Source organism: Camelina sativa, chromosome 20 (assembly GCF_030686135.1).
Source record: "Camelina sativa cultivar CO46 ecotype springtype chromosome 20, ASM3068613v1".
Classification (NCBI taxonomy): Eukaryota; Viridiplantae; Streptophyta; class Magnoliopsida; order Brassicales; family Brassicaceae; genus Camelina; species Camelina sativa.
This window is the reverse complement of record NC_141899.1, coordinates 18,193,138-18,215,806: the sequence shown is the minus strand read 5'-3', so window position 1 is coordinate 18,215,806 and position 22,669 is coordinate 18,193,138. Positions and strand designations below refer to the sequence as shown.

The window sequence follows — 22,669 nt, the reverse complement described above, 5'->3', positions numbered from 1 at the left end:
AAATTCTTATATTGATATTCGTAAAACCAATTTAAAACTAAGAACCCAAATTGAGATATAGGCAAGGACACCTTTTAAAATGGATAAGTACAGTTGAATTTTTCATTAGTAATTAGTTGAGTATTTTTAAAAAAAATTAGGCCATTGCTACTCGAAATATATTTTCATTAAAGTTCTTATGTGCTACAATTCTAGTAAGTAAACCCTTTATTTAGGTTAGTTTAGTAATCCTCCTTAAATTAATTTGTTAATGCACAGTTAGTGATCAGTACTAGATGCGATCAAACTTAAATAAGTTAAAATATTATCTTCTTTTTCTTATTTACGTTGTGATCGAGTTAGTAAACTTAGTGTTAGATTCGAAATTTACTATGGGCTTCCAACTTAAAACCAATTGGCAATAAGTGGAGAGGCCCTAACCCATTATATTACACAAGCCCTTTCATATCTATCAGATGTGAGATCTTTTCTCAACATGCCCTTCGAGATGATGGCTCTTCTAGCTATTAATCTCGACATAACCATCACGTCCCCTCGAGATAATGCTCTTTATTTAGCTATCTCGATGGAATTGGGCCTTCTTTTGGGCCATCAATTAATGGGGTGATCGGACCTTTATTCGGGTCGGATTAATTAACAGGTCAGCGATTGTAGGCTACACGCTCTGATACCATGTTAGATTCGAGCTTTACTATGGACTTCCAACTCAAAATCAATTGGCAATGAGTGGAGAGGCTCTAACCCTTTATATATTACACAAGTCCTTTCACATCTATCAGATGTGGGATCTTTTCTCAACACTTAGATACGTACTAAGACTTATGAACGGTCTAGTAGATTGACCAGGTATTATATATATATATATATATATATATATATATACTTATCTCTTCATGTATTGGTTAGATATTGTATATGGTTTTTGTGTTGATTAATTAGCTATGATTCTTAGCTATAGCTATACAATTTTCTCTTCGTTTTTCGAATTACCGTGTGTATTAGTAACGCATAATGGTTACTACAAGATTTAAAACTTGGGGGTAATTAAAGAAGAGAGTGTTTTAGGACCCGTCACACTATTTCTGATTGCGTGAGCTGGAAAATTAATTGTCGTGCTTAAAAGTGCGATCAAACAAGGAATAAAGAGATTTAACATGGGATTAGGGAGAATAGGGCTGGGCAAAATAACCGATAACCAAATAACCGACCGAAACCGAACCGAAAAAAACCAAACCGAACCGAACCGAAATTCTTCAAATACCCGAATGGTTAGTAAAAATCTATATCCAAACTAACTGAAACCGAACCGAACCGAACCGACAATTAAATGGTTAACCGAAATATCCGAAAACCTAGAAGATATCAAATATTATATACTTAATATTATGCAAAACTATAAAATAAACTTAAAATATAAATTATTTCTAGATTCAAAACAATTAAATATTTTAAATAATCAATATATGTAAATGTTATTATTTTGAATTTACAAAGTTAAATACTATTTTCTAAAATTGAATCCATATTTTTCCCTTTTTTGTATTTTTGTTATTGTATATTTGGTTAATTTTGGTTATATTCGGTTAGTTTTGGTTATATTTAGTTTATTTGGTTAATGTTAATATAATTTATGTTAGTTATGGTTATTTATTTAAATAACCAAACCGAAACCGAACCGAAAGAAACCGAACTGAACCGAACCGAAATTTCAAAAATATCCAAATGGTTACTATATTACTATATCCAAAATAACCGAAACCGAATACAACCGAACCGAAACCGAATGGTTAACCGAATGCCCAGGCCTAAGGGAGAAGGGTTAACGTGTCTATAAGATAATAATATAGTTAAAAAATGTTTAACTCTTAATATATTCTTATACAAGTCCCGAGAAATATTGTTCGATGAATCGAATCGGCCAATAGAAATATAGAATGTCTCTTGATATTAATAAGTCGTTTTCGATTTTGTTGTTCTTGATGTATAGTACAGTAATTAGCTATTTTGGTCGCCCATTTGGGACTATAATAACTCATAACTTTTGAAGTAACGTGATATATAACCTACTACGGTCCCTAATCATATTTTATTTTATTTTCTCGATTTACTAATAGAGTTCACGACAAACTGCTAAAAGATAAAATTACTTAAGAGCAACGTATTTATTCAAACTTTTTTCATAACTAAAAAACAGAATTAAAAGTATATATATAATTATATATATACACAATTTGAATAGCCTAAAAGTCTAAAACTGTTGAAAAAGCAATTAAGTTAATTATAATCTAGCTTAAAGATAAAACAAAAATACTAACACATGCTCAAGTTAGAGTCTCACTAGTAATTACAACTAACATGAACAATCACATACTCCATCAGCCATTTCATGTAATATAAATATATATGTTTTATGCTTCGATTAACATATATTATATATATTCTCTATATTCGCCTTTGCATCTGCCGCAAATGTACATAATTTGATCGACTTATTTTTTTGTATAATAGAATTTTAACTATTATTTATTTGTTATATTTAGTTAAACAGTATTTGGATTGTTCATTAATAGTATAGATAATAAAATACATACTAAGTAATTTATAAGATATTATCTGATTAAGACACAATTTTGCTAATGATTTAATTGTTTTACACAATTTAGTTAAATTACCTTGATTTAATATTTCTAATATTCTAATATTTTTAGTGTTGACGAAATAATTAAATGAAGATTTAACCCATATTTTAACATCGAGTTAATAATATTTTAAATTTATATTAATGTTAATTCAAACTCGTCAAGTCTATAACCCGTTCCGCAATATAACTACATTATATAGTATTTTAAACTACTTTATAAGCAATGATTGTAAAATTTTAATTGATAAGAAAAAATAGCAATGAAGTGGAGATATTCTAGGGATAATACCTGATTAAAGATATCAATTTAGGAATATAATATTAAATATAAATATTGTATAAGTATAAACAAAAATTGAATTAGAAAAATAGAAATTAATTTAGAAAATATATTTTAAGAATCAAATCGGTTAAACAATTTTATAGACATATTAATTGAGTACTCAATTTTGAATTTTCATATTTTAGTTATTATTTTGTGCAATTTTTCTAGATTTAATTTTATAGATAAATTTATAAATAAGTATAACTTAAAAGTTAGAACACAAAATGTACTTTATAAATATTAATATAAATATTAATATAGATATCAGTTAGGGATGAGTGTATTACCAAACCGGTGAATATATAATCGATCCAGTTTAGGAATACATTTAAATAATGTGGATTGGTTTCAACTTCCCGGTGTCGACTCTTATCGAATGTGTTGGTTGATGGTTAATCAACAGAGTGATGATCATCCATCACACGCACGTGAGTGGTACTTTCTGTAATTTTGAAGCAACGTTATGACCCTTTTGGTAAAGTTGTCCCCACCACTATACCATAATTGCACATGTTTGATTCATTAATCCTTTAAATGTAGTCAAAATTATTTCCCACCTTTCTCTTTTGTCAACTAAACAAAATTATAAATTTCTCCACTATAATCTACCTTCTCATAAATCGTATTAAAAATGAGAGACATTAGTTAGTGTTGGGTTAGAGATAGAAAACATATACAGGAAACGTGACTATACATGTTAATTATAATATCACTAATAATTAAATTTACAAAGGGGAAAAAATAAGGGTGATTTTAATCTGTACCCATCAATGATACATTAATTAAATCTGTAGCCTTGATAATTTAAAAATTAAGTCTGTAGGAAAGAGAAAAAAAGCACAAACCAAAAAACTCCTTCTTCTTACAATTAATTACAAAAATACCATTAACTAAAAAATGTTTTTCTACTTCAACTTATCGATGACACAGTTTAGTTTAACACCTAAAATACTGTTCACCCGAGATTGAACATACTATTCATTAATGATATGGTAACAGATTTTGTAATTTTAGTATTTAACTATTTAGTTAACACGCTAAATAATATGATATCAAGATAAGTATTCTTATTATGTGTTAAATGCATATGCATGGAGTTAAAATTGTGAATTATTATGATTTATGTGTGTACATATCAGTTTAATAAAAATATGTACCGAGAATATAGTAAAATATTTAGTAATTTTATTGTATAACAAATTATTTAGTATGCTAAATAATTTCATATCGCGATAAGTTTGTTATTCATTAATGATATGGTAAAACATTTTGTAATTTCAGTATATAAATATTTAGTTAACACGCTAAATAATATGATATCAAAATAAGTTTACTTATTATGTGTTAAATGTATATGTATAGAGTTAAAAATTTTGAAATATTATGATTTACGTGTGTATATATTAGTTCAATAAAATATGTATCGAAAATATAGTAAAACATTTTGTAATTTTAGTGTATAACACTTATTTTATACGCTAAATAATTTGTTATCACGGTAAGTTTATCACTGCTAAGATACAACTTATACGTTAGCATTTTAAATAAATTACTAAGTAAATTGGTACTTATAGAACTGAATCAACCCCAGAAGAACGTGACAATGGTTTTTGCCATCAACAATTCTCATTCATCCATTTCAATCAATAAATGGCTTCATGAGATCATGACTTATTTGATGATGGTGAATTGGTGATGAATAGATTAAAAAAACACATAAAATAAAGAAAAATGAATAAAATGTGTATGGGGGTGTAGTTGTCTTATATTCATGTATATATATGTCAAATAGTATCTAGGAAAAAGAACTAATTATTAGATTATCTAGGGGTACAGATTGATATTATCCAAAAAATAACTAAAATAGGTATACTAGTAGGTTTGTAAAGAAAAATAATTCCCATAAAATCTCCTTTGTCTTCGTCAAACCTTCCGAATTAGACCTCTTGTCCCCTTCAAGCGCAATAAAAATGCAAATAAAATTAAAAAGTAACAAAAGTTTTATCTTTCTACACAAACCATAATTTTCTCTAACTTTACTCCTTTTTAAACTCACATTTTCCCCTTACTTCACTCTCTCCTCTCTCTCTCCAAAGACCTCCTCCGACGAGAGATTACCGGAAAAAATAAAAACAACTCTTTTAGTTTAATCCACAAAACTCTTATGGAAGATGAAGCCCATGAGTTTTTCCACGCAGCTGATCATTTTGCCGTCGATGACCTCTTAGTTGATTTCTCTAACGATCATGACGAAGAAAACGATGTTGTTGCTGAATCCACCACCACAACCACCACCGCCTTCACCGACAGCTCTAACATCTCCGCCATCGATCTCCCCAATTTTAGTGGTGATGTTCAAGACGGCACTAGCTTCTCCGGTGACCTTTGCGTACCGGTACGTTAGTATTAAATAATATATGGTAATTCTTGAATTCTAGTCAAGAAAATTTAAACGATATGTTATGTTTTGTAATAATTGAATTTTGTAGAAGAAATATTAAATGATTGGTTTGGTTTTGTTTAGTGTGATGATTTGGCTGATGAGTTGGCGTGGCTTTCCAACATCGTGGACGAGTCGTTCTCGCCTGAAGATGTACAGAAGCTCCAGCTAATATCCGGTTTTAACACCCGACCCGGCCCGAAATCCGAATCCGGAACCTCGGAAAATCCGAATAGCACCAGTCCCATTTTCACTACCGACGTTTCTGTGCCGGCCAAAGCTAGGAGCAAACGCTCACGCGCCGCAGCGTGTAATTGGGCCTCACGTGGGCTTCTCATGGAAACTGTTTACGACAACCCTTTCACCGGAGAATCCATTCTCTCTAGCCACAACTTGTCTCCACCGACCTCTCCCCCACCACCGATGGCTCACCTTGCGAAAAAGCAAGCCACCGACGGAGGATATCGGCGGAAGAAAGATGTTTCTTCACCAGAGTCAGGTGGCACAGAGGAGAGACGGTGTCTCCATTGCGCCACGGATAAGACCCCGCAATGGCGGACAGGCCCAATGGGCCCGAAGACGTTGTGCAACGCTTGCGGGGTAAGGTACAAATCAGGGCGTCTGGTGCCCGAGTACCGTCCGGCCGCGAGTCCGACGTTTGTGCTTACAAAACATTCCAATTCTCACCGGAAAGTTATGGAGCTCCGGCGACAGAAGGAGATGAGTAAGGCCCACCATGAGTTCATACATCACCATCACGGTACGGGCAGTGCCATGATTTTCGACGTTTCATCGGAAGGTGATGATTACTTGATCCACCATAAGGTTGGCCCAGACTTCAGACAGCTTATTTGATTTTTGATCCCTTTTTATTTTTCCAATAATTTAATTAGGGATAATCTTCTTAGAAATCAAATTTTGCTAATCTTAATTTTGTTGATGACAATTTACTTCTTTTTTTCTTCCCTTTAATTTTGTGTTGTTTTGGGATTTGCTAGAAAACTTTTGTTGCATTTCCTCATGACATAAAATGATTTTTTTTTTTTTTTTAGTTTTTCCCCCTTTTGTTAAATCTACTTGTTTAGTTTATGTTAGATCTACAAAATGTTTATTAATATATTCACAAGCTAAAAATATCACTTTATAAGAAAATAATGAACTGGTTTATTCTAATATCATAATTAATATATACAAACAGAGAGGTGCATAAAATTTCAAAATGATGAAATATGGGTGGGAGAGTGTCTCAGTGTTGGTAATGTGTCACCTCAATGATCAAGGTCCCTCTACTCTTTTGTAGCATAGTTATTTCAAAGTTTCTCCTTTGCAACTATTGTAATTGTCACTAAATTGACAATCATCTGATTTTTTTTTTTTTTTTTATATAATCAATAACAAAGCCAAGAGATTGAATGGTATTTTGTAAGCTATTTTGTTAGTTTCTTCAATTTAATGATTTTGATAGTACTAATGTTTATCTGATGCATTTCTTTGAATATATGCATGGTTATATTCCTAGCAATACAAGAGGACAAGAGGAAAATATTTTCGAGTAAATTGATTGATAAATAAACATCTCGGGATATAGTAATTTATTTTTCTGCTCTCACGATCCGATGCAGCACTAATCCATAGTAATTTGTATATCCTTTTATGTTAAACTAGTCTTTTTGTTTTAGTTTACTAGTGATTCATAAGCTTAGAGATTCTTTATTAGGTTTTAAGAAATAATTGTACGTATACTCAAATAATTAATTACTACTATTATTTAAAACAAACAAAAACTACAGAGATCGATTTCATTTGTTTTCTGGCAAATAGATATGTTGCAAGTGTCGAGATTTCTGTTCATATTCTCATAGACACTGCCAAACAATAACATGAAACTAGTATTGTAACCAAGTGTTGTTTGGACTGTATTTTAAAAAGAGTCAGTTAAGGCTTAGTTTGCGGTGGTCACATGGCTCTCATGCACATGCACATAGAAAGAGAGAGTCATTTTCATGAACGCTCTCATGTATCTTAAGCACATGTATCCGACAACAACAAAAGTAACACATACTTGTGACGCTCTATATTCATACAATCGTTTCTAAATTTAGTTTTTTTTCTTCCTATTTATAATTAAATCTTGTAAGTCAGCTTCCAAGCCTGAACGTCATTCTTAGTTACATGGAAATCTGTGGCCGGATTAAATTCACATTGTACCGTGTAAGTTTTGATATACTGTATCAGTATGCGAATTTAAGGGGCCGATTGTTTCTTCATGCATCCAACCTCAATATTATTATTTTAACATCTAAATGAAGCATTCATATACTGTTTTTCTCTTTCAGACAAAATTTTAAATCAGAAAATCGCATCTTGATACAAAGTTATTGATTTAGCCTATCAATAGACTTATGTATACTTGATGATTCAGAAAGAAGAAAAAAAAAAATCTTTATGAATTAAATCTTGTATCTAATTGAATAAAGGTACATGGTTTAGCTATCAAGTAGTATATTTTAAATAATATGTTCGTCAAATTTATTTTACAATGATATAAGCGTTAGTTTTAAACAACTTTTTATTTTATTTTTTTAAAAAACAAATTTTAATAAATGAAATCATTTCCAATAGAATCATAAAACTAAAAATAATATTTTTATAAAATCTACTATATTAAAAGGTTAAAATATTTATATATACTGTATAACAATATAAGATTCTAAATCGCCACTATATCTTCTACCAACTTAACTAATTTGAAGGAGATCAAAACTAACGTAGAAATGCCAAAAAAATGGGTTCCCATGCGTATTAGCGCATATATAAAAAATGGCACATTAAATCGTGAAGAGATAGATCATTCGTGTCTCCTGACAATATTAAACGATATTCTAATTATCCACAAGTCGCATCTATCGTGATCACTGTTTTTATTAGCTGAACTAACAAAGTAGCTATGTATAATGATTCTATGATCCTCCAAATCATGTGATCGAATGGGGTAAACCGGGGAGAGATGTTAATCCAAGGAGGTTTTGGTTTCCTACAGTAGATAGCAAATAAAGGAAAATACTTGGATTGATCATTCTTAGAAGAAAATCGGGACAGTTCGTATATTTTTCTATCACCTATAAAATAATTTGAATATTTTTTTGACAATAAATATTAAAGAAGTTATTTTTTGACATTTTTGCCGATTAATAAGCCAACATATTTAAGATAACTAATTCTTGTATTTTTGAGTTAATAAATAAACAACAGATTACCGAATAAAAGATGCAAAGAACGTCGGCCAAAAAAATAAAAAATAAAAAATAAAAAGATGCAAAGAACGAGAAGTAACACCGGAGTGGTCAAAACTCAAAAGGGACGACAACAAAAAAAGTGTTTCGTTCCTTCATTGATTGTGCTGGTTTGCAGTGGGCTTGTCCCTTTTAATTTGGGCTTCCACCAAAACTAAAGCGGCTGGGGCTTTCGTCATTTTTTCTTCTTTTCAATTCAATTAGCCAACCTTTCAAGAAGTGAAACCAAAAAAAAAAATACCTTGACATGATCAAACAAGTCGTTGAGTGTTGAAGCTGGGGAAACCGTGAGCCAAAACTTGATAGTGAAGTAACTACATGACCACTAACCGGTAGCTAGGTACCTAGAGTTCGACACGAATCCTCTTGATTATCTATAGAGAAGTATCGTCTTTGTGGAAAACAATAAGTTACACCACTAATATTTTAATCAAATTTCATTGAATAAAATATGTGTATGAAATGGTAGTTCCAACTTCTAACAAGTGGGTTTAATAATATCAACTTGATTAACAAACGGACTAAACAATGGTAAATTATTATGAATATTGATGAGATGACACTTGTCAAACACGGCCTTGTCTCGACATGCATGTATATAAAAGATCACTAACAAACAATATATACTTTTCACAACAAATGAACTAATTAGTCGATAATCATATTCAGACTGTTGTCGGACGTAGAATATTCCTTTTAGTAATGTGGAGTTTTATGAGTTTTTCATTAAACAACGGAAGTTTTCTTTTATTTTATTTTCAAAAATGTAATTAAGTTGGTTATACATGAACAGTGTCAAATTTAATTCGCTAGTCAAATTATCTTAAATCGAAAATCAAATTTAGTAGTACTGTATATGATTACAAAACTAATTTAGCAAAAACAATTTGGCTCCGGCTTTCAACATTTGACTAGCCTGTTTTTGCTTTGTCCCAAAATAATTAATTTGCAATCTCGAGAAATTTGTTAAATGTAACAATTGCCGCGACATGTAAGTAACCTTAATGGCATCACATTTTTTCTTGCAAATCTTGAAATGTCAACGAGTGCTATGTATGTGTGTCATTCTTGATAATACTACGAAATTGTTAAGGATACTAGTGTCCGTCCATAAAAGATGTATTCCCCCATAAGAATTAAATATATGTACTAATCTTTATTGGTACGACTGTCAAACAGATAGGACAAAACCGAGCACTGAAAATATGTTGGTCCAATTCAGTTCGGTTTTGTTTGTTTCAATCCGAGTGATTGACTCTCATACAATTTGGATTATTTGGTTATACAATAGTTCGGTTTAGCTTAGATACCGTTTCTAACTTTTAACTAGAATTTGTTCAAATTGTTTACTCAGTTTGGAAAGACAGTCCGATTATATTTCTAAAAATCTTTTAAAATGAACCTACCAATATAATTCCATAAAAAAACGATTGCATGAAATGTAAGGTAAATTTCTCCCTTTTTTTCGGTTATAAAATGTTTTCACTTTTAGTTTTGTTAATTTATTGACAAACAAATCGGTTAATTTTAGTTTTCAAAATATCAAATAGGGCTGCTAGATCATATGGTTAAAGCGTTGATTAAAACTTCGATAGCCTTTTTTCAAAAAAAAAAAATATCAAATAGAAATATGTACTTAAATCAATATATATCTGTATAATATCTCAGATAATAAATACTATAAGTTGTATATATATATCTATAAAAGATATTAAGAAACTTAGTGATAAATGTCATTTGCACACAAAAAAAAAAAAAAAAAGGATAAATGTCAATGGCATAAACTGTAATTGTAGATGATTTGTATCTTTCATCGGATTTACTAAGATCGTTATCATAACGCATGAAAAGCGAGCAAGATTACACAGACTCAGACAAAAATACAAAAAAGGAAAAGAAAAGATTAAAAGAGAAGAATCTTTTTGTGACTTGAGAAGAGAAGAAGAAGAAGATACGAACAACAAAGCGTGGCGGCTCTTATTATCAAATTCCCAAATTACCCTCTCTTTCTTTTCTTTTTCTTTCTAAATACTAGTAAGTACCTAAAAAAAAATAATAATAATGAGTTCTTGATTCCAAAAGCGTCGTCCGTTGGGTTTCGCATATTTTATTTACACTAGACAATCGCATAGCAGCACCTCGGGTTTGACTTATTGTTTTGTTGGTGAGTCCTTGTGGTGACCATTAGCCCGATCGATTCCGAACCATGTCTCTTTTGATCTTCGTTTGACTTGCGATTCGACTTCTCAACCTGTAAGTAAAGCTTTTCAAGATTCTCTCTCTGTTTTTTTTTTTGGTGAAGCAGAGCATAAACTTGTTTTGTTAAATCATTATGTTGCTTTCTTATTGCATGCAATGATGTTTTTAAAAGATATGAAAAGTCAGTATAAAGATGATTCTGATGCTAATCAGGAGATATGATTGCATATTAGTATTAGTTTTCATTGGAAAACAAAAAAAAGAACAAAAATTGAAAAAGTTAGAAGGAAACTAATCTGTGAAAATTGTTTGACGAATTTGCTCTGTAAATTGAGTTTACAATTCTTCTGATGATTTTTTTTTTTTAATCAAATTAGAAAAAATTGGATTCAAGCGTTGACCATATCAGATTCTATGATCATATTGAGTTATGTTTGTTGTAACACATCAGATTGATTCATATGATTTTATATTGATACTTTTGAGTGTAACAGAGTAATTTGCAGGGTTTGAATTAAGATGAGGCGTGAGTTTCCATGGCTATGGAAAGTGGAAACCAGACGGCTTCTATGGCTATTGGGACTCACATTTGCTCTCGTCGTCACTTTTCAATACATCGAGCTACCGTACGCTATCTCCTCCATCTTCTCTTCCACCAAGATTCCCATTTCAAGAAACTCAACTTCACTTATAGGAAGCTTACCTCCAGCTATGTCCCCTAGCTTTTCCCAATCCGAGACTGAGGAAGAAGTTGAGGTTGATCAGATATTTGACAGCACCGGAAACGCCACTGCCCCTGCCATTTCGCCTACTACCGCTACATCCCCGCCTTTGTTGCCTACTTTAAAGGAGAACGCAACCGCGCCTGCCGGTAGTGCAGGTGCCCCGGCTGCATTACCTGGTTTAAACACGTCTCAGGTAAAGGAAAATGTAACAGCACCTGTGGCTAGTGCTGAAGCCCCAACTGCATTACCTGATTTAAAACCGTCTCCGGTAAAGGAAAATGTAACTGCACCTGTGGCTAGTGCAAAGGCCCCGGTTGCATTACCTGATTTAAAACCATCTCCGGTAGCACCTGTGGCTAGTGCAAAGGCCCCGGTTGCATTACCTGGTGTTAACCCTTCTCCGGTAAAGGAAAACACAACAATGTCTACTACTAGTCAGGTACCAGAGAAGAAGGTAACTAAAACAGATGTTGTCAGATTTGTTCCTGATGTAAAAGAGAAATCGAAAATGCCTGAATCCGGGGTGATGTCAATATCCGAGATGAGCAAGCAGTTGCGTCAAAACCGTGTTTCTCATAATCGTCTAGCAAAGGTTTATCATGATCCTTTTATATTGATACATCCCTTGACTAAGCAGTAGTAGAAATTATGTAACATGTTTCATTTTCTTGTTTTCAGAAACCAAAATGGGTTACTAAACCTGACATGGAGCTTTTACAAGCAAAACATGAGATTGAGAATGCACCGATCGATGACAAAGACCCTTTACTCTACGCTCCTCTGTATCGCAATGTTTCTATCTTCAAAAAGTGAGTTGTATTTTTTTTCTTTTTCTTGTAGCTGCACCAAAGCTTAAATATTCTGATGACACTGATTTCAGTTGATATTGAAATCCTCAGGAGCTATGAGTTGATGGAAAAGATGTTAAAGGTTTATGTTTACAAAGAAGGAGATAAACCAATAATGCATAGTCCAATACTCCGAGGGATTTATGCATCCGAAGGGTGGTTTATGAAAATCATTGAATCCAACAACAACAAGTTTGTCACAAAGGACCCTGCAAAAGCTCATCTTTTCTATCTACCCTTCAGCTCCCGGATGCTCGAGGTGACTCTATATGTTCAGGACTCCCACAGTCACCGCAATCTCATTAAGTATCTAAAAGACTATATAGACTTCATTGCCGTCAAATACCCTTTTTGGAATCGAACTTCCGGTGCGGATCATTTCCTTGCCGCCTGCCATGATTGGGTAAATGTCTCCTCTTCTTGCTATGAGACTCTTTTTATGACATTTCTCTACCAAGTTATAATGATACAATCTTTGGTCTTATGTAACATTTTTCTATGAAGTTATAATGTTGTGATCTTCAACTTTAAGACCATAGAAGATGTGATCGTTGAGACCATTTTCTAATAAATGTATGGTTTCTTTGTAATATTTTTCAGGCTCCATCAGAGACGCGGACACATATGGCGAAGAGTATAAGGGCGTTGTGCAACTCGGATGTTAAAGAAGGATTTGTCTTTGGAAGGGACACATCTTTACCAGAAACATTCGTTAGAGATCCCAAGAAACCACTAAGTAACATAGGTGGCAAATCCGCGACGCAAAGGCCGATACTTGCTTTCTTTGCTGGGAAACCCGACCACGGGTACCTCAGGCCAATACTCCTATCCTACTGGGGTAACAACAAAGATCCTGACTTGAAAATATTCGGGAAACTACCGCGGACTAAAGGAAACAAGAACTACCTTCAGTTCATGAAGACGAGCAAGTACTGCATTTGCGCAAAAGGCTTTGAAGTGAACAGCCCGAGAGTAGTAGAGGCCATTTTCTATGATTGTGTTCCGGTTATCATATCTGATAACTTTGTCCCGCCCTTTTTCGAGGTTTTAAACTGGGAATCATTTGCGGTTTTCGTGCCGGAGAAAGATATACCGAATTTGAAGAAGATTCTAATGTCAATACCGGAACGACGGTACAGATCAATGCAGATGAGGGTGAAGAAAGTTCAGAAGCATTTCCTGTGGCATGTGAAGCCAGAGAAGTATGATATGTTTCACATGATTCTTCATTCGATTTGGTTTAACAGAGTTTTCCAAATTACTGTTTAGAAGTTTGGTTTAACGAACGATTCAGCTGTGTACATGTTTTTACAGAGAAATTTTTATGAGGAAACTCAGTTTACAGAATACATCAAAACAAAAATTAAATGGCCTTAATTTATTATTGGACTGTGTAGTCTTCTTGATGGAAATCAAATTATTCAGTGTATACTCTTTTAGTAGGAGCTACGTTTTATTTTTTGCACTTGTTACATTGACATATGATGATCGAGTGGATTAAACCGGTATGAAAATAAATTAAGAGGTTTGTTTCAATAAGGAACAATGCATGTGAGAAACAAGGAGCAGAACTGAAGCTGCCATGTTCAGAAGACAATTTTCTCAATCTCTAGAATTATCTTCATATGTATATGAATATTCATCTTCTTGTTGTTTATGAGTTATAGAACCATATTGGGGGAAAAAAAATAAACAGTGGATGAGGACAATAAATGAAGAAGATGGTGATGTTTGACGTAACTGGAAACATGTTTTGTCTGTCTCTTACATAAAACCTTATCATTTCCAACTTTTCAGTTTTTAACTATTGACTGATTTAGCAATGTAAAATGAAGATAATATATTCAATGGAAAAAATAGAATAGGGCAGTCAAACGTATCCACTAAACTGTAAGGTAAAAAAAAAGAAAAGAAAAAAAGAATAATAGAATAGTACTAGCAAACTTCATTTTATTTGGCGATGTTTCCATCTTCCATAGGCTGCTCTCTTCCATATTTTGAAGGTTTTTGATTTATTATTTATAACCCTTCAGTGACATTTCAACACTTGACGTACCATATTAATTGGTTCCGGCTGCTTTCATTATTGCATATAAAAATATCTTGACGTACCGAAATAATTTGGCAACAACAAAAGATGGAATAATGAAAGCTGGATTGTCATTCTGAATGGTATCAAAAATAGTATGCATGGAAGTATATATATATGTCATCCGGTGCCCCGTGGTAAGATCGTAAAACTTGGTGTGATGATAAGATCAAAAAGCCTAAAATTAAGTTCATTCTAACATTGTTATCGTATTGGATACCGAAAGTTGCATTCTAAAAGTTAGCAATTATGATATACGCATTACAAGGATAAATGTGAAAAAAAAAGGTATATACAAATCATCATTGCAGGCAGACTGAAGTTTCAAACACTACTTTTTAGACACTACAGTCAACATGATGTCAAAACTGCTACTTGGTTACATATTGTGAAAGGTGAGGCTCAGTCGTTATCGTTTAAAAAAAAAAAAGATACTCACTGCTCAGAGACCATCCACTTTATTATAATTTTGAAAAGCTATAATCAGTTTGTACAAGATTTAGACAGTGGTGGTCCAAATTTGAATAATTTTCTAGAATCATAAATGACACTGCTCATTGATCTGGACAATTATTAATCTGTCTTTATTATTTTTTTTTTTTTGGTCAAAACCGTCGACATTTTTTAGTTTGTTTTCTGTGTGTGTTTCCTAAACTTTTCAAATTATTGATAGTTATTAGAATGTTGTATATGCGTACAAACCCGATAACGTTGCAGTGTTGAAACATAAGTATATAGCACTTCCACTTTATTATCACTGTTTTGTACATCAACCATTTTATTATTAAAAAAAATTATATATCATTTGAAAAATCTTTAGTCCGGGTCGAAACCAATCTGATCTATCTCTCTAGATAAACGTGGTTGTTGAATCATTTCTATGTAACCAAACTCGACTTGATCTCTCTATGTAAATAAAGTTGTTGAGTTGTTTATTTTTTTTATATATCTAAAATCGAGTATGAAGATAGAGGGAATCGATACCATTCCTCAAATCTTTTACCACTAACTTAACAAATACTTTGAAAGAAATAATATCAGACGCTACAAACCCCTAACTACTACAAATTTAGTTCTTTGGATTAGAATGATCTCACGTTCTTCTTCCACTCATAAAATCATCGACAAATAAACATCGGTCGGTGAATTCCTGTTCAATATTTTCGACTGACACTGAGCATCGCAATAATTGAGCTGTACTGTTACATCTCAAATATACACAACACATATATTTGCGTGTAAGTTATAGTATGAAATGAATGGGGTCCAAACGACAACCCATACGCGCGTTTCGTTGACTACACCTTTTTATACCCTCTTAACAAAATCAAAACTTATGGACATGTCTTACATTTCCAAATGTCTCTTGGACCACTATATACACAACACATATATTTTTTTCAATGGTTTTTTTTCTTTCTGATTAAATCATATGTTATCCAATGTTTTCTACTTAAATCATCTATCCAATGTTTTCTTCCGTCGACACAAAAATTGCCTTTTTCTCTCTTTTACGTGTTTCTTTTGCAGCTCATTATATAAATTGCTATGTAAAAAGAAACAATTATATATAAGAAGCAAAATCAAAATCTATAGCTTCCGTGCAATCTACCATCTCTAGTTTCTTGATTACTTTTTTCTTATTAATTTTGATGCTCTCGTTTTAGAACAGATTACCTAATACGGAGTATATAATATATGCAATGTCATATTAATAGAAAGAATATTTGCCAGAAAAATAAGTAAGAACATTTAAAATATATATTATATATATATATATATAGAAAAGGTAAAAAATGAAAGATTATATATATGCCCCACTTCAAAAAACTTATTTCCTTAGTCGTTGTCTCGTTCCCATATTATTATAATTGCATTATATTATATGTATTGCCCCCATTTCAAAAAGCTTATTGTAGTTGCGTTCTCGTTCCTTACTTTTTTTTGTGATTGCATTATATGTATGATGGAACTCATTATTTGTGGACCGATATATTTGTTGAAAATGGCAATTTTGAACTCTAGTAGTCATTTAGTCTTTAACCACCTGTTTGTAACTCAAACATGTTTCAATACGATATATCTGCAAATGCAATGTGTATTAGAGGACGTATATGAAACCGTTAATAGAACAAATAGAATGTATCAATTCCATAAACAGAACAAATATACTCGAATTTTAACAAAAAAATGTTATTAAAACAGCATGTGTGTGAAATTATCTCGACTCTGAAGTATATTAGGTCCATGAAGAAAATATATTGTATTTGTTCTGTTGATTTATTTGTTAAACACAGTATATATGATTGGTAGCTAACTGTAACACAAGGTTAGCTAGCTAGAAATTTCTCTTTTATCATTTAATAGCTAAAGGTTAATTCCCGGGGCTTGAATAAAAATACTTCAATAATTCTTAGAATCTGAACATTTATATCAGATATATCACTCACCTACCGTTATAATTCAGCTTATCATATACGTCGACAAACTTTAGCGTGTGATAACTATTTTGTGTGTGATAGATCGATCGACCCCTAAATATTACTTTACACAAAACCATGCATTGCAATTTGAATGATCATATAACAAAGATTTTTAAGTTCTCTTTCTAAAGAGTACATAACTAAAACCATCAAAATACTAGAATATATTTACATATATAAGGAGGCTATTCATCGTTTAATCGGTTTAGTTAGCCATTCAGCAAATAAGTACAGACTTACAACTTTTAGAACTCTTGTTCATTTTTTATATAATTGGGATCATATCATCCTTTAGTTTATAATTGTAGGATTAGTAGCAATTTAAAAATGCATGTATGCATATAGAAACATGGGGTCAAGGAACACACAACGTCGTTCGTTGGTGCTACTTGAATTAGTATATAGGTTTCATTTCCAAATCTGTAACTAACTTTGTCTTACATCATCAGTTTTTTTTTGTTATTTATTTCGATAGAATTTGTCTTTAATCTCGATGTGTATGTTAGACTAGTTCCAAAATATGAAAAAGTTTATAGTAAAATAAATATCGAATAAGTTGTCACATTTGGAATCATTCCCAATGCCAACCACTGCCCAGAACCAACGTATTAGAGTTTTGATTTCACATGTGTGAAAAAACTGTTTATCTTGAACTATCTGATTTAGTCCAAAAAAAAAAAAAAAAAATCTTGAACTATCTGATTTTGGGTTCTTACTTCTCAGTCTAACCCTCCTATTTGACACAAGGATAACATGATTAACTTTTTTGGTGTGTGGATATTCTATAATTAGATATTATATTTTTTATATATTATATAAAAAATAAAATTATAGACCACCTAAAATTGTATAGTCTCGATTAAGTAGTTTAAGCTTTAGACGTTGAATGTCTAACGGTTTACACCAGAATCAAAACCTTAATGATTATTAAAAGGATATGGGAGATACTCATTGACTAAAAAACATATTAGCAATTCTTGGGGTTAGATCAGTACACGATGCAGTAAAGACTTAAGAAAAGTTAAGACTTTGCAGCTTAATTAACAATCTCGAATTCAAATTTTCAAACTTAAAATTATTCTGAATTCTCTTTATTACTAGATGAACCTCTTATGCGTATGCATATACAAACACATATATTTTAAATAAAATAAGTTTTTAAGTACGATAAGATAATGTTTCTGTAGTGACAAGCATGATGATGCACACGATAAGAGATGATTCAACAGTAATATATGTTGAAAACTTTTAAATAAACCAAAAAACAGTTGACACACCATTTTCAACGTAAAGAAGACAATTCGTTAAAAAAAAAAAAAAAAAAAAAAAAAAAAAAAAAGAAAAAAAAAAAGACAATTCGTTAAATTATAAGAAAAAAAGTCACGATCATGTATATTACATAAAATATTTAATAAATTAATAAGTCGGCATTTAACAAAATAATATATCTCGTTATATGTAGAGGGGACTTTTAGATATATTAATATATATATATATATATATATATATATATATATATATCTTTTATTCTAAAGAGAACATTCATTTGCTTTGAGGAAATAGAAGGAAACAATTGATTGCATAATAATAGATCCTATCAACCTTCTAAATAATTCCATTAGTCTGCCTTATTTTTTAAAACTCTCTAACTAAACACAAAACTGTATTGTGTTATACCTATTTCCAAACCCTCAAGTAATATAATACAATTGTTATTTTTTAATTTAAGCTTACCTAAGGTCTTCAACATGTGTTGCAAACACAGATTATAATCTAGTATATTTAAATGAAAAAACAACATTTAGTCAGAAAACACAAAAAAAAAAAAAAAATGGTAGACTAATGCGGTTTTACCAATACATATTAAATCAATTATGAAACAGTTTCTTTATTTTGGTATGATATATGTGAATTTTTTCATTATGGTTAAAATTTTGTGGATTTGCTATATTTCAAAATTTAAATACATAATTTACACATCATGTTTGAGTTTTTTTTTTGGTTTAATTTTTTCTTAAGGTCTAGTATATGCTATGAAGTATGTATTTTAGCAACAAAAAAAATCATAAATATGTGCATTTTTAAGTGTTCAAAAATAGCAAATCTGTAAAATTTAAGTGCTTTTTTTTGTTTTGGAGTTTTGTGATTATTATGTAGACACTCTTTTTAACTAGCTACAAGGTTTCCACTAATGGATCATTTTCATTTTACTAATATTCGATTACTTACGTATATCATGTCAGTAAAACCCATGATTTCATATTTTAATCATAATTTTACACACTCTAATTCTACTTGATTAGATGACATGATAACAAAAGTAGAATCACATTTTCAAAATGTCAAAATTAAACTTATACCATTCATAAATCATAACGACTATAATACTATCTCTTTCTGTTACTCACTTATATTCTGTTTATTAGGAAACATAAGTAAAACAAAAAAAAATACACATTTCACAATAGTAGAAATACAAACTAGGAGAAAAAAACATAGCAATCATGATTAATAAAAAAATATGTACGGGTCTTTTAAGAGCATCAAATCAAAGTTTAGCCCGTGGGTCCTCATTTGCTTTTACTTACTATAGACTCAGTGCAATATTTGTCCCATATCTCCCTTTACCCCTACGACCCTACCATACCCCAAAACAATTGTTGCATATAAATAAGGGAGTGATTGAGAAATGCAGACAAATACCCATCAAACTCTGTCTCTCACTTTCCTTCATTAACTCATTCCCCAAAATAATACCATTATATCACATTCCCAAACTTTTCTCTACACCTTATTCCCAAAACAAAAAGAAAAATTATAATGGTTAGTGTGACATTGGTGTTTTTGGTATAAAGTTCTTCTTTATAAAGTAGATCATCAATGATAGCTTCAAAGACTACTACTCCCAAGACTAGCTTAGCGAGTCAAGAGAGCAAGGAGGAGAAAACTGAACCGGTTAGAGATTCCGGTAAGTATCCGGTTTACCGGGGAGTCCGAAAGAGGAACTGGGGGAAATGGGTGTCGGAGATACGCGAGCCGAGGAAAAAATCACGTATATGGCTCGGAACGTTTCCTTCCCCGGAGATGGCGGCGCGTGCACACGACGTAGCTGCTCTTAGCATCAAAGGAGCCTCCGCTATACTCAACTTCCCTGACCTAGCCGGCTCTTTCCCGAGACCTAGCTCCCTCAGCCCTCGTGACATCCAAGCCGCAGCTCTCAAAGCCGCTCACATGGAGATCATGACGACGACGACAACGTCACAGTCTTCATCTTCTTCTTTTTTTACGTTTTCGTCTTCACAGTCTTCTTCTTCGCTTGAGTCTCTCGTGTCTTCCTCTGGGACGGGCTTAGAGGAGCTAGGGGAGATCGTAGAGCTGCCGAGTTTGGGATCGAGTTACGATGGTTCGACTCAGCTAGGTAAAGATTTTATATTCTCTGACTCGACGACAGACTTATGGGTTTATCCACCGCTGTGGTCAGAAGGTGATTATGAGATGGTTCCTTCTGCATTATTATCACAAGATTGGGATCTTCAAGGACTGTACAATAATTATTAAGTCATAATAATCATATTAATATACTAGTAAATGCTGTGTTTAATTACTTTTTAATGAACCCTTTATTTTGTGGGGTGAGTTTAGGGTTATCAGTCTGTGATTTTTTTTGTTTTCAATCTCTGTGTGTGTGTGAGAGAGAGAGAGCTCCATATATGATGAATACTTGTACATAATTCTCATGACATGTTTTTTTTTTTTTTTTTTTTAAATCAGTGTGTGTAATTTTGAAAAATAAATAATATTGAACTAGTAGCCAACGGAAGCCACGTATCTTTTTTATATTTTGAATTAATGTACATTATTGAATCAAAACTTTGATCTTCTGATTAAGCATACATTAATCTGACCAATTGTTTGGTTTTTGCCTTTATTTTTCTTTTCCACTATCAGTTATTGGATTTTGATATTTGTTGCTAATATTATTAAGATATATATCCAACAGCTTGAATAATTTTGCCATTCGAGTATTATTGTATTAATCAAACAATGACTTTTACTCATTACATTTCCTTTTACGACCCAATAGTATTACAAAAGAATCTCTTCTTTCCTGTCTTTCGAGCACTATGATCTAGAAAGTGTACTATATTGTAATACAAGTAGCTCAGTTTGATTAGAAAATACGTGTAAACAATACTGTAATGAATGGTTGAAAATGGAACCCATTGTTTTCTTTGTAAGTCTTTGGTCTCTTTTCTTTTCGCTGTTGAAAAAAATGACATAAACCTTTAATGATTATTGTAATTAGAGTCCGTCACTATCCTTTAAATTTTCTTGAGTAGACATATATTGAAAGAAGAATCTGTTGATATGACGTATCGATAGTTAGGATTAACGTCATAAACTAATGCAATATGTTAACATAATACAGTCCTAATTAATAATTAAATGGTGATTCGATACACTCATACACACATGTCTATTAATATAATCAACAACAACAACAAAAATAAGAGAGACCAGATTTTATTTGGTTTACGTGTACATTAGACAGACTTCTAGAAAACATATATTTTTTAAAAAAATTATAATCAAAATCGTAAACGTTTACGAGTAATTGTTCGTTTGTATGTATATGTGTATGTACTATGTACACATAAAAAAGGTCACAGAGCACCAAAAAATCAGGCAAATATTACGCCAAAAAATATAAAGCAAACAGTGATAACTAAAATGCAGTAGAATAAGTTCGAATATCTCGGAATAAAATTTAGGCAAAACCTTTCGAAGACAGAACCAACTTTTTTGACAAACTTTTTTTTATTTTTAGTTTTTTACCTTACCTTTTTTTTTTCTTGCTTGCCATTTCAAGGATGCTCTCAATTATTGTCTTTGTGAAAGATATTGGATAGTGGAGTCCGATATAGTAAGGGAAAGTATATACTATGTGCAAAACCTTAATTTTATATGTTAATGTCCCGACAAAACAATGGTAAAGTTTTAGCTTTATCAAAGAAGTTATAAAAAGCTGATATTTTATTGTTGGGAAATTTTGTAATAACGTCCAGGTAATAGATGATTAAAAGATTAACTAACTTGAATAATGCAAAATTTGAAAGCCACTTTTTGTATTATTGATTGTAGGTTAACTATATAGATTAGAAGTCGACCCGCGCAAACACGCGGGCTTGATCCAATATGATTTAGTTACTTTGTTTTGTTTAAATTATTAAGTATCTATATTAACATTTTTTAAGTATATTTTGTGTTATATCATTTTAGTCTTGCTTATTTAAAATGGTTTTTTACAACAATAACCCCTAAAAAATTTCTAAAAATAACATTGCACAGAAACTCAATGACTAAAACTTCTTAAATCGACCAAAATTTATTATGTTTATTGCCATAAAATATTTGACAACATCTATACATTTCGATTTTTCCAAAAATTCTACCTATTAAAGTTTTATTCCCATAAAATCTCCAAAACTATATTTAGAGATGGTATAATCTCTCAAATTTAAATGATATCTTAATACTGCATAATAACTTTCACGGATATAATTCTTTCACGGGTTAAATCTAAAAAAATTAAACTTACGGGTTAAATTTAAAAATACTAAAAATT

General features: G+C 31.5%; 2 protein-coding genes and 1 pseudogene across 5 annotated transcripts; all 3 read left to right on the top strand.

The window, feature by feature from the left end:
* Positions 1-4,938: 4,938 nt before the first annotated feature.
* LOC104771061 (GATA transcription factor 12-like) lies at positions 4,939-6,478 on the top strand. 2 transcript variants are annotated; one of them, XM_010495538.3, is made up of 2 exons: positions 4,939-5,361; positions 5,491-6,478. In XM_010495538.3, the coding sequence occupies exons 1-2, from the start codon at positions 5,131-5,133 to the stop codon at positions 6,259-6,261; spliced, it is 1,002 nt and encodes a 333-aa protein (XP_010493840.2). In that variant the 5' UTR covers positions 4,939-5,130; the 3' UTR covers positions 6,262-6,478. The 2 variants fall into 2 exon arrangements, with proteins under 2 accessions (XP_010493840.2, XP_087360359.1); XM_087504233.1 differs by having other exon boundaries at positions 4,978-5,386.
* A 3,943-nt stretch (positions 6,479-10,421) lies between these two features.
* LOC104771060 (putative glycosyltransferase At3g07620) lies at positions 10,422-13,834 on the top strand. Of its 2 annotated transcripts, none has more exons than XM_010495536.3 (5): positions 10,422-10,952; positions 11,393-12,215; positions 12,302-12,432; positions 12,523-12,874; positions 13,072-13,834. In XM_010495536.3, the coding sequence occupies exons 2-5, from the start codon at positions 11,418-11,420 to the stop codon at positions 13,738-13,740; spliced, it is 1,950 nt and encodes a 649-aa protein (XP_010493838.1). In that variant the 5' UTR covers positions 10,422-10,952; positions 11,393-11,417; the 3' UTR covers positions 13,741-13,834. The 2 variants fall into 2 exon arrangements, with proteins under 2 accessions (XP_010493838.1, XP_010493839.1); XM_010495537.3 differs by having other exon boundaries at positions 10,572-10,952; positions 11,405-12,215.
* A 5,908-nt stretch (positions 13,835-19,742) lies between these two features.
* On the top strand, positions 19,743-20,858 carry LOC104771059 (ethylene-responsive transcription factor TINY pseudogene; annotated as a pseudogene). The gene has a single exon (XR_015593756.1). The product of XR_015593756.1 is annotated as an ethylene-responsive transcription factor TINY pseudogene (transcript).
* The last annotated feature ends 1,811 nt before the right edge of the window (positions 20,859-22,669 follow it).

Excerpts from the sequence above, each read along its gene's own strand:
- LOC104771061 (XM_010495538.3), top strand. The coding sequence starts at position 5,131 with ATGGAAGATGAAGCCCATGAGTTTTTCCACGCAGCTGATCATTTTGCC. Across the intron at positions 5,362-5,490 it reads CCGGTGACCTTTGCGTACCG|TGTGATGATTTGGCTGATGA; the intron begins GTACGTTAGTAT and ends GGTTTTGTTTAG.
- LOC104771060 (XM_010495536.3), top strand. The coding sequence starts at position 11,418 with ATGAGGCGTGAGTTTCCATGGCTATGGAAAGTGGAAACCAGACGGCTT. Across the intron at positions 12,433-12,522 it reads AATGTTTCTATCTTCAAAAA|GAGCTATGAGTTGATGGAAA; the intron begins GTGAGTTGTATT and ends TGAAATCCTCAG. Across the intron at positions 12,875-13,071 it reads TTGCCGCCTGCCATGATTGG|GCTCCATCAGAGACGCGGAC; the intron begins GTAAATGTCTCC and ends AATATTTTTCAG.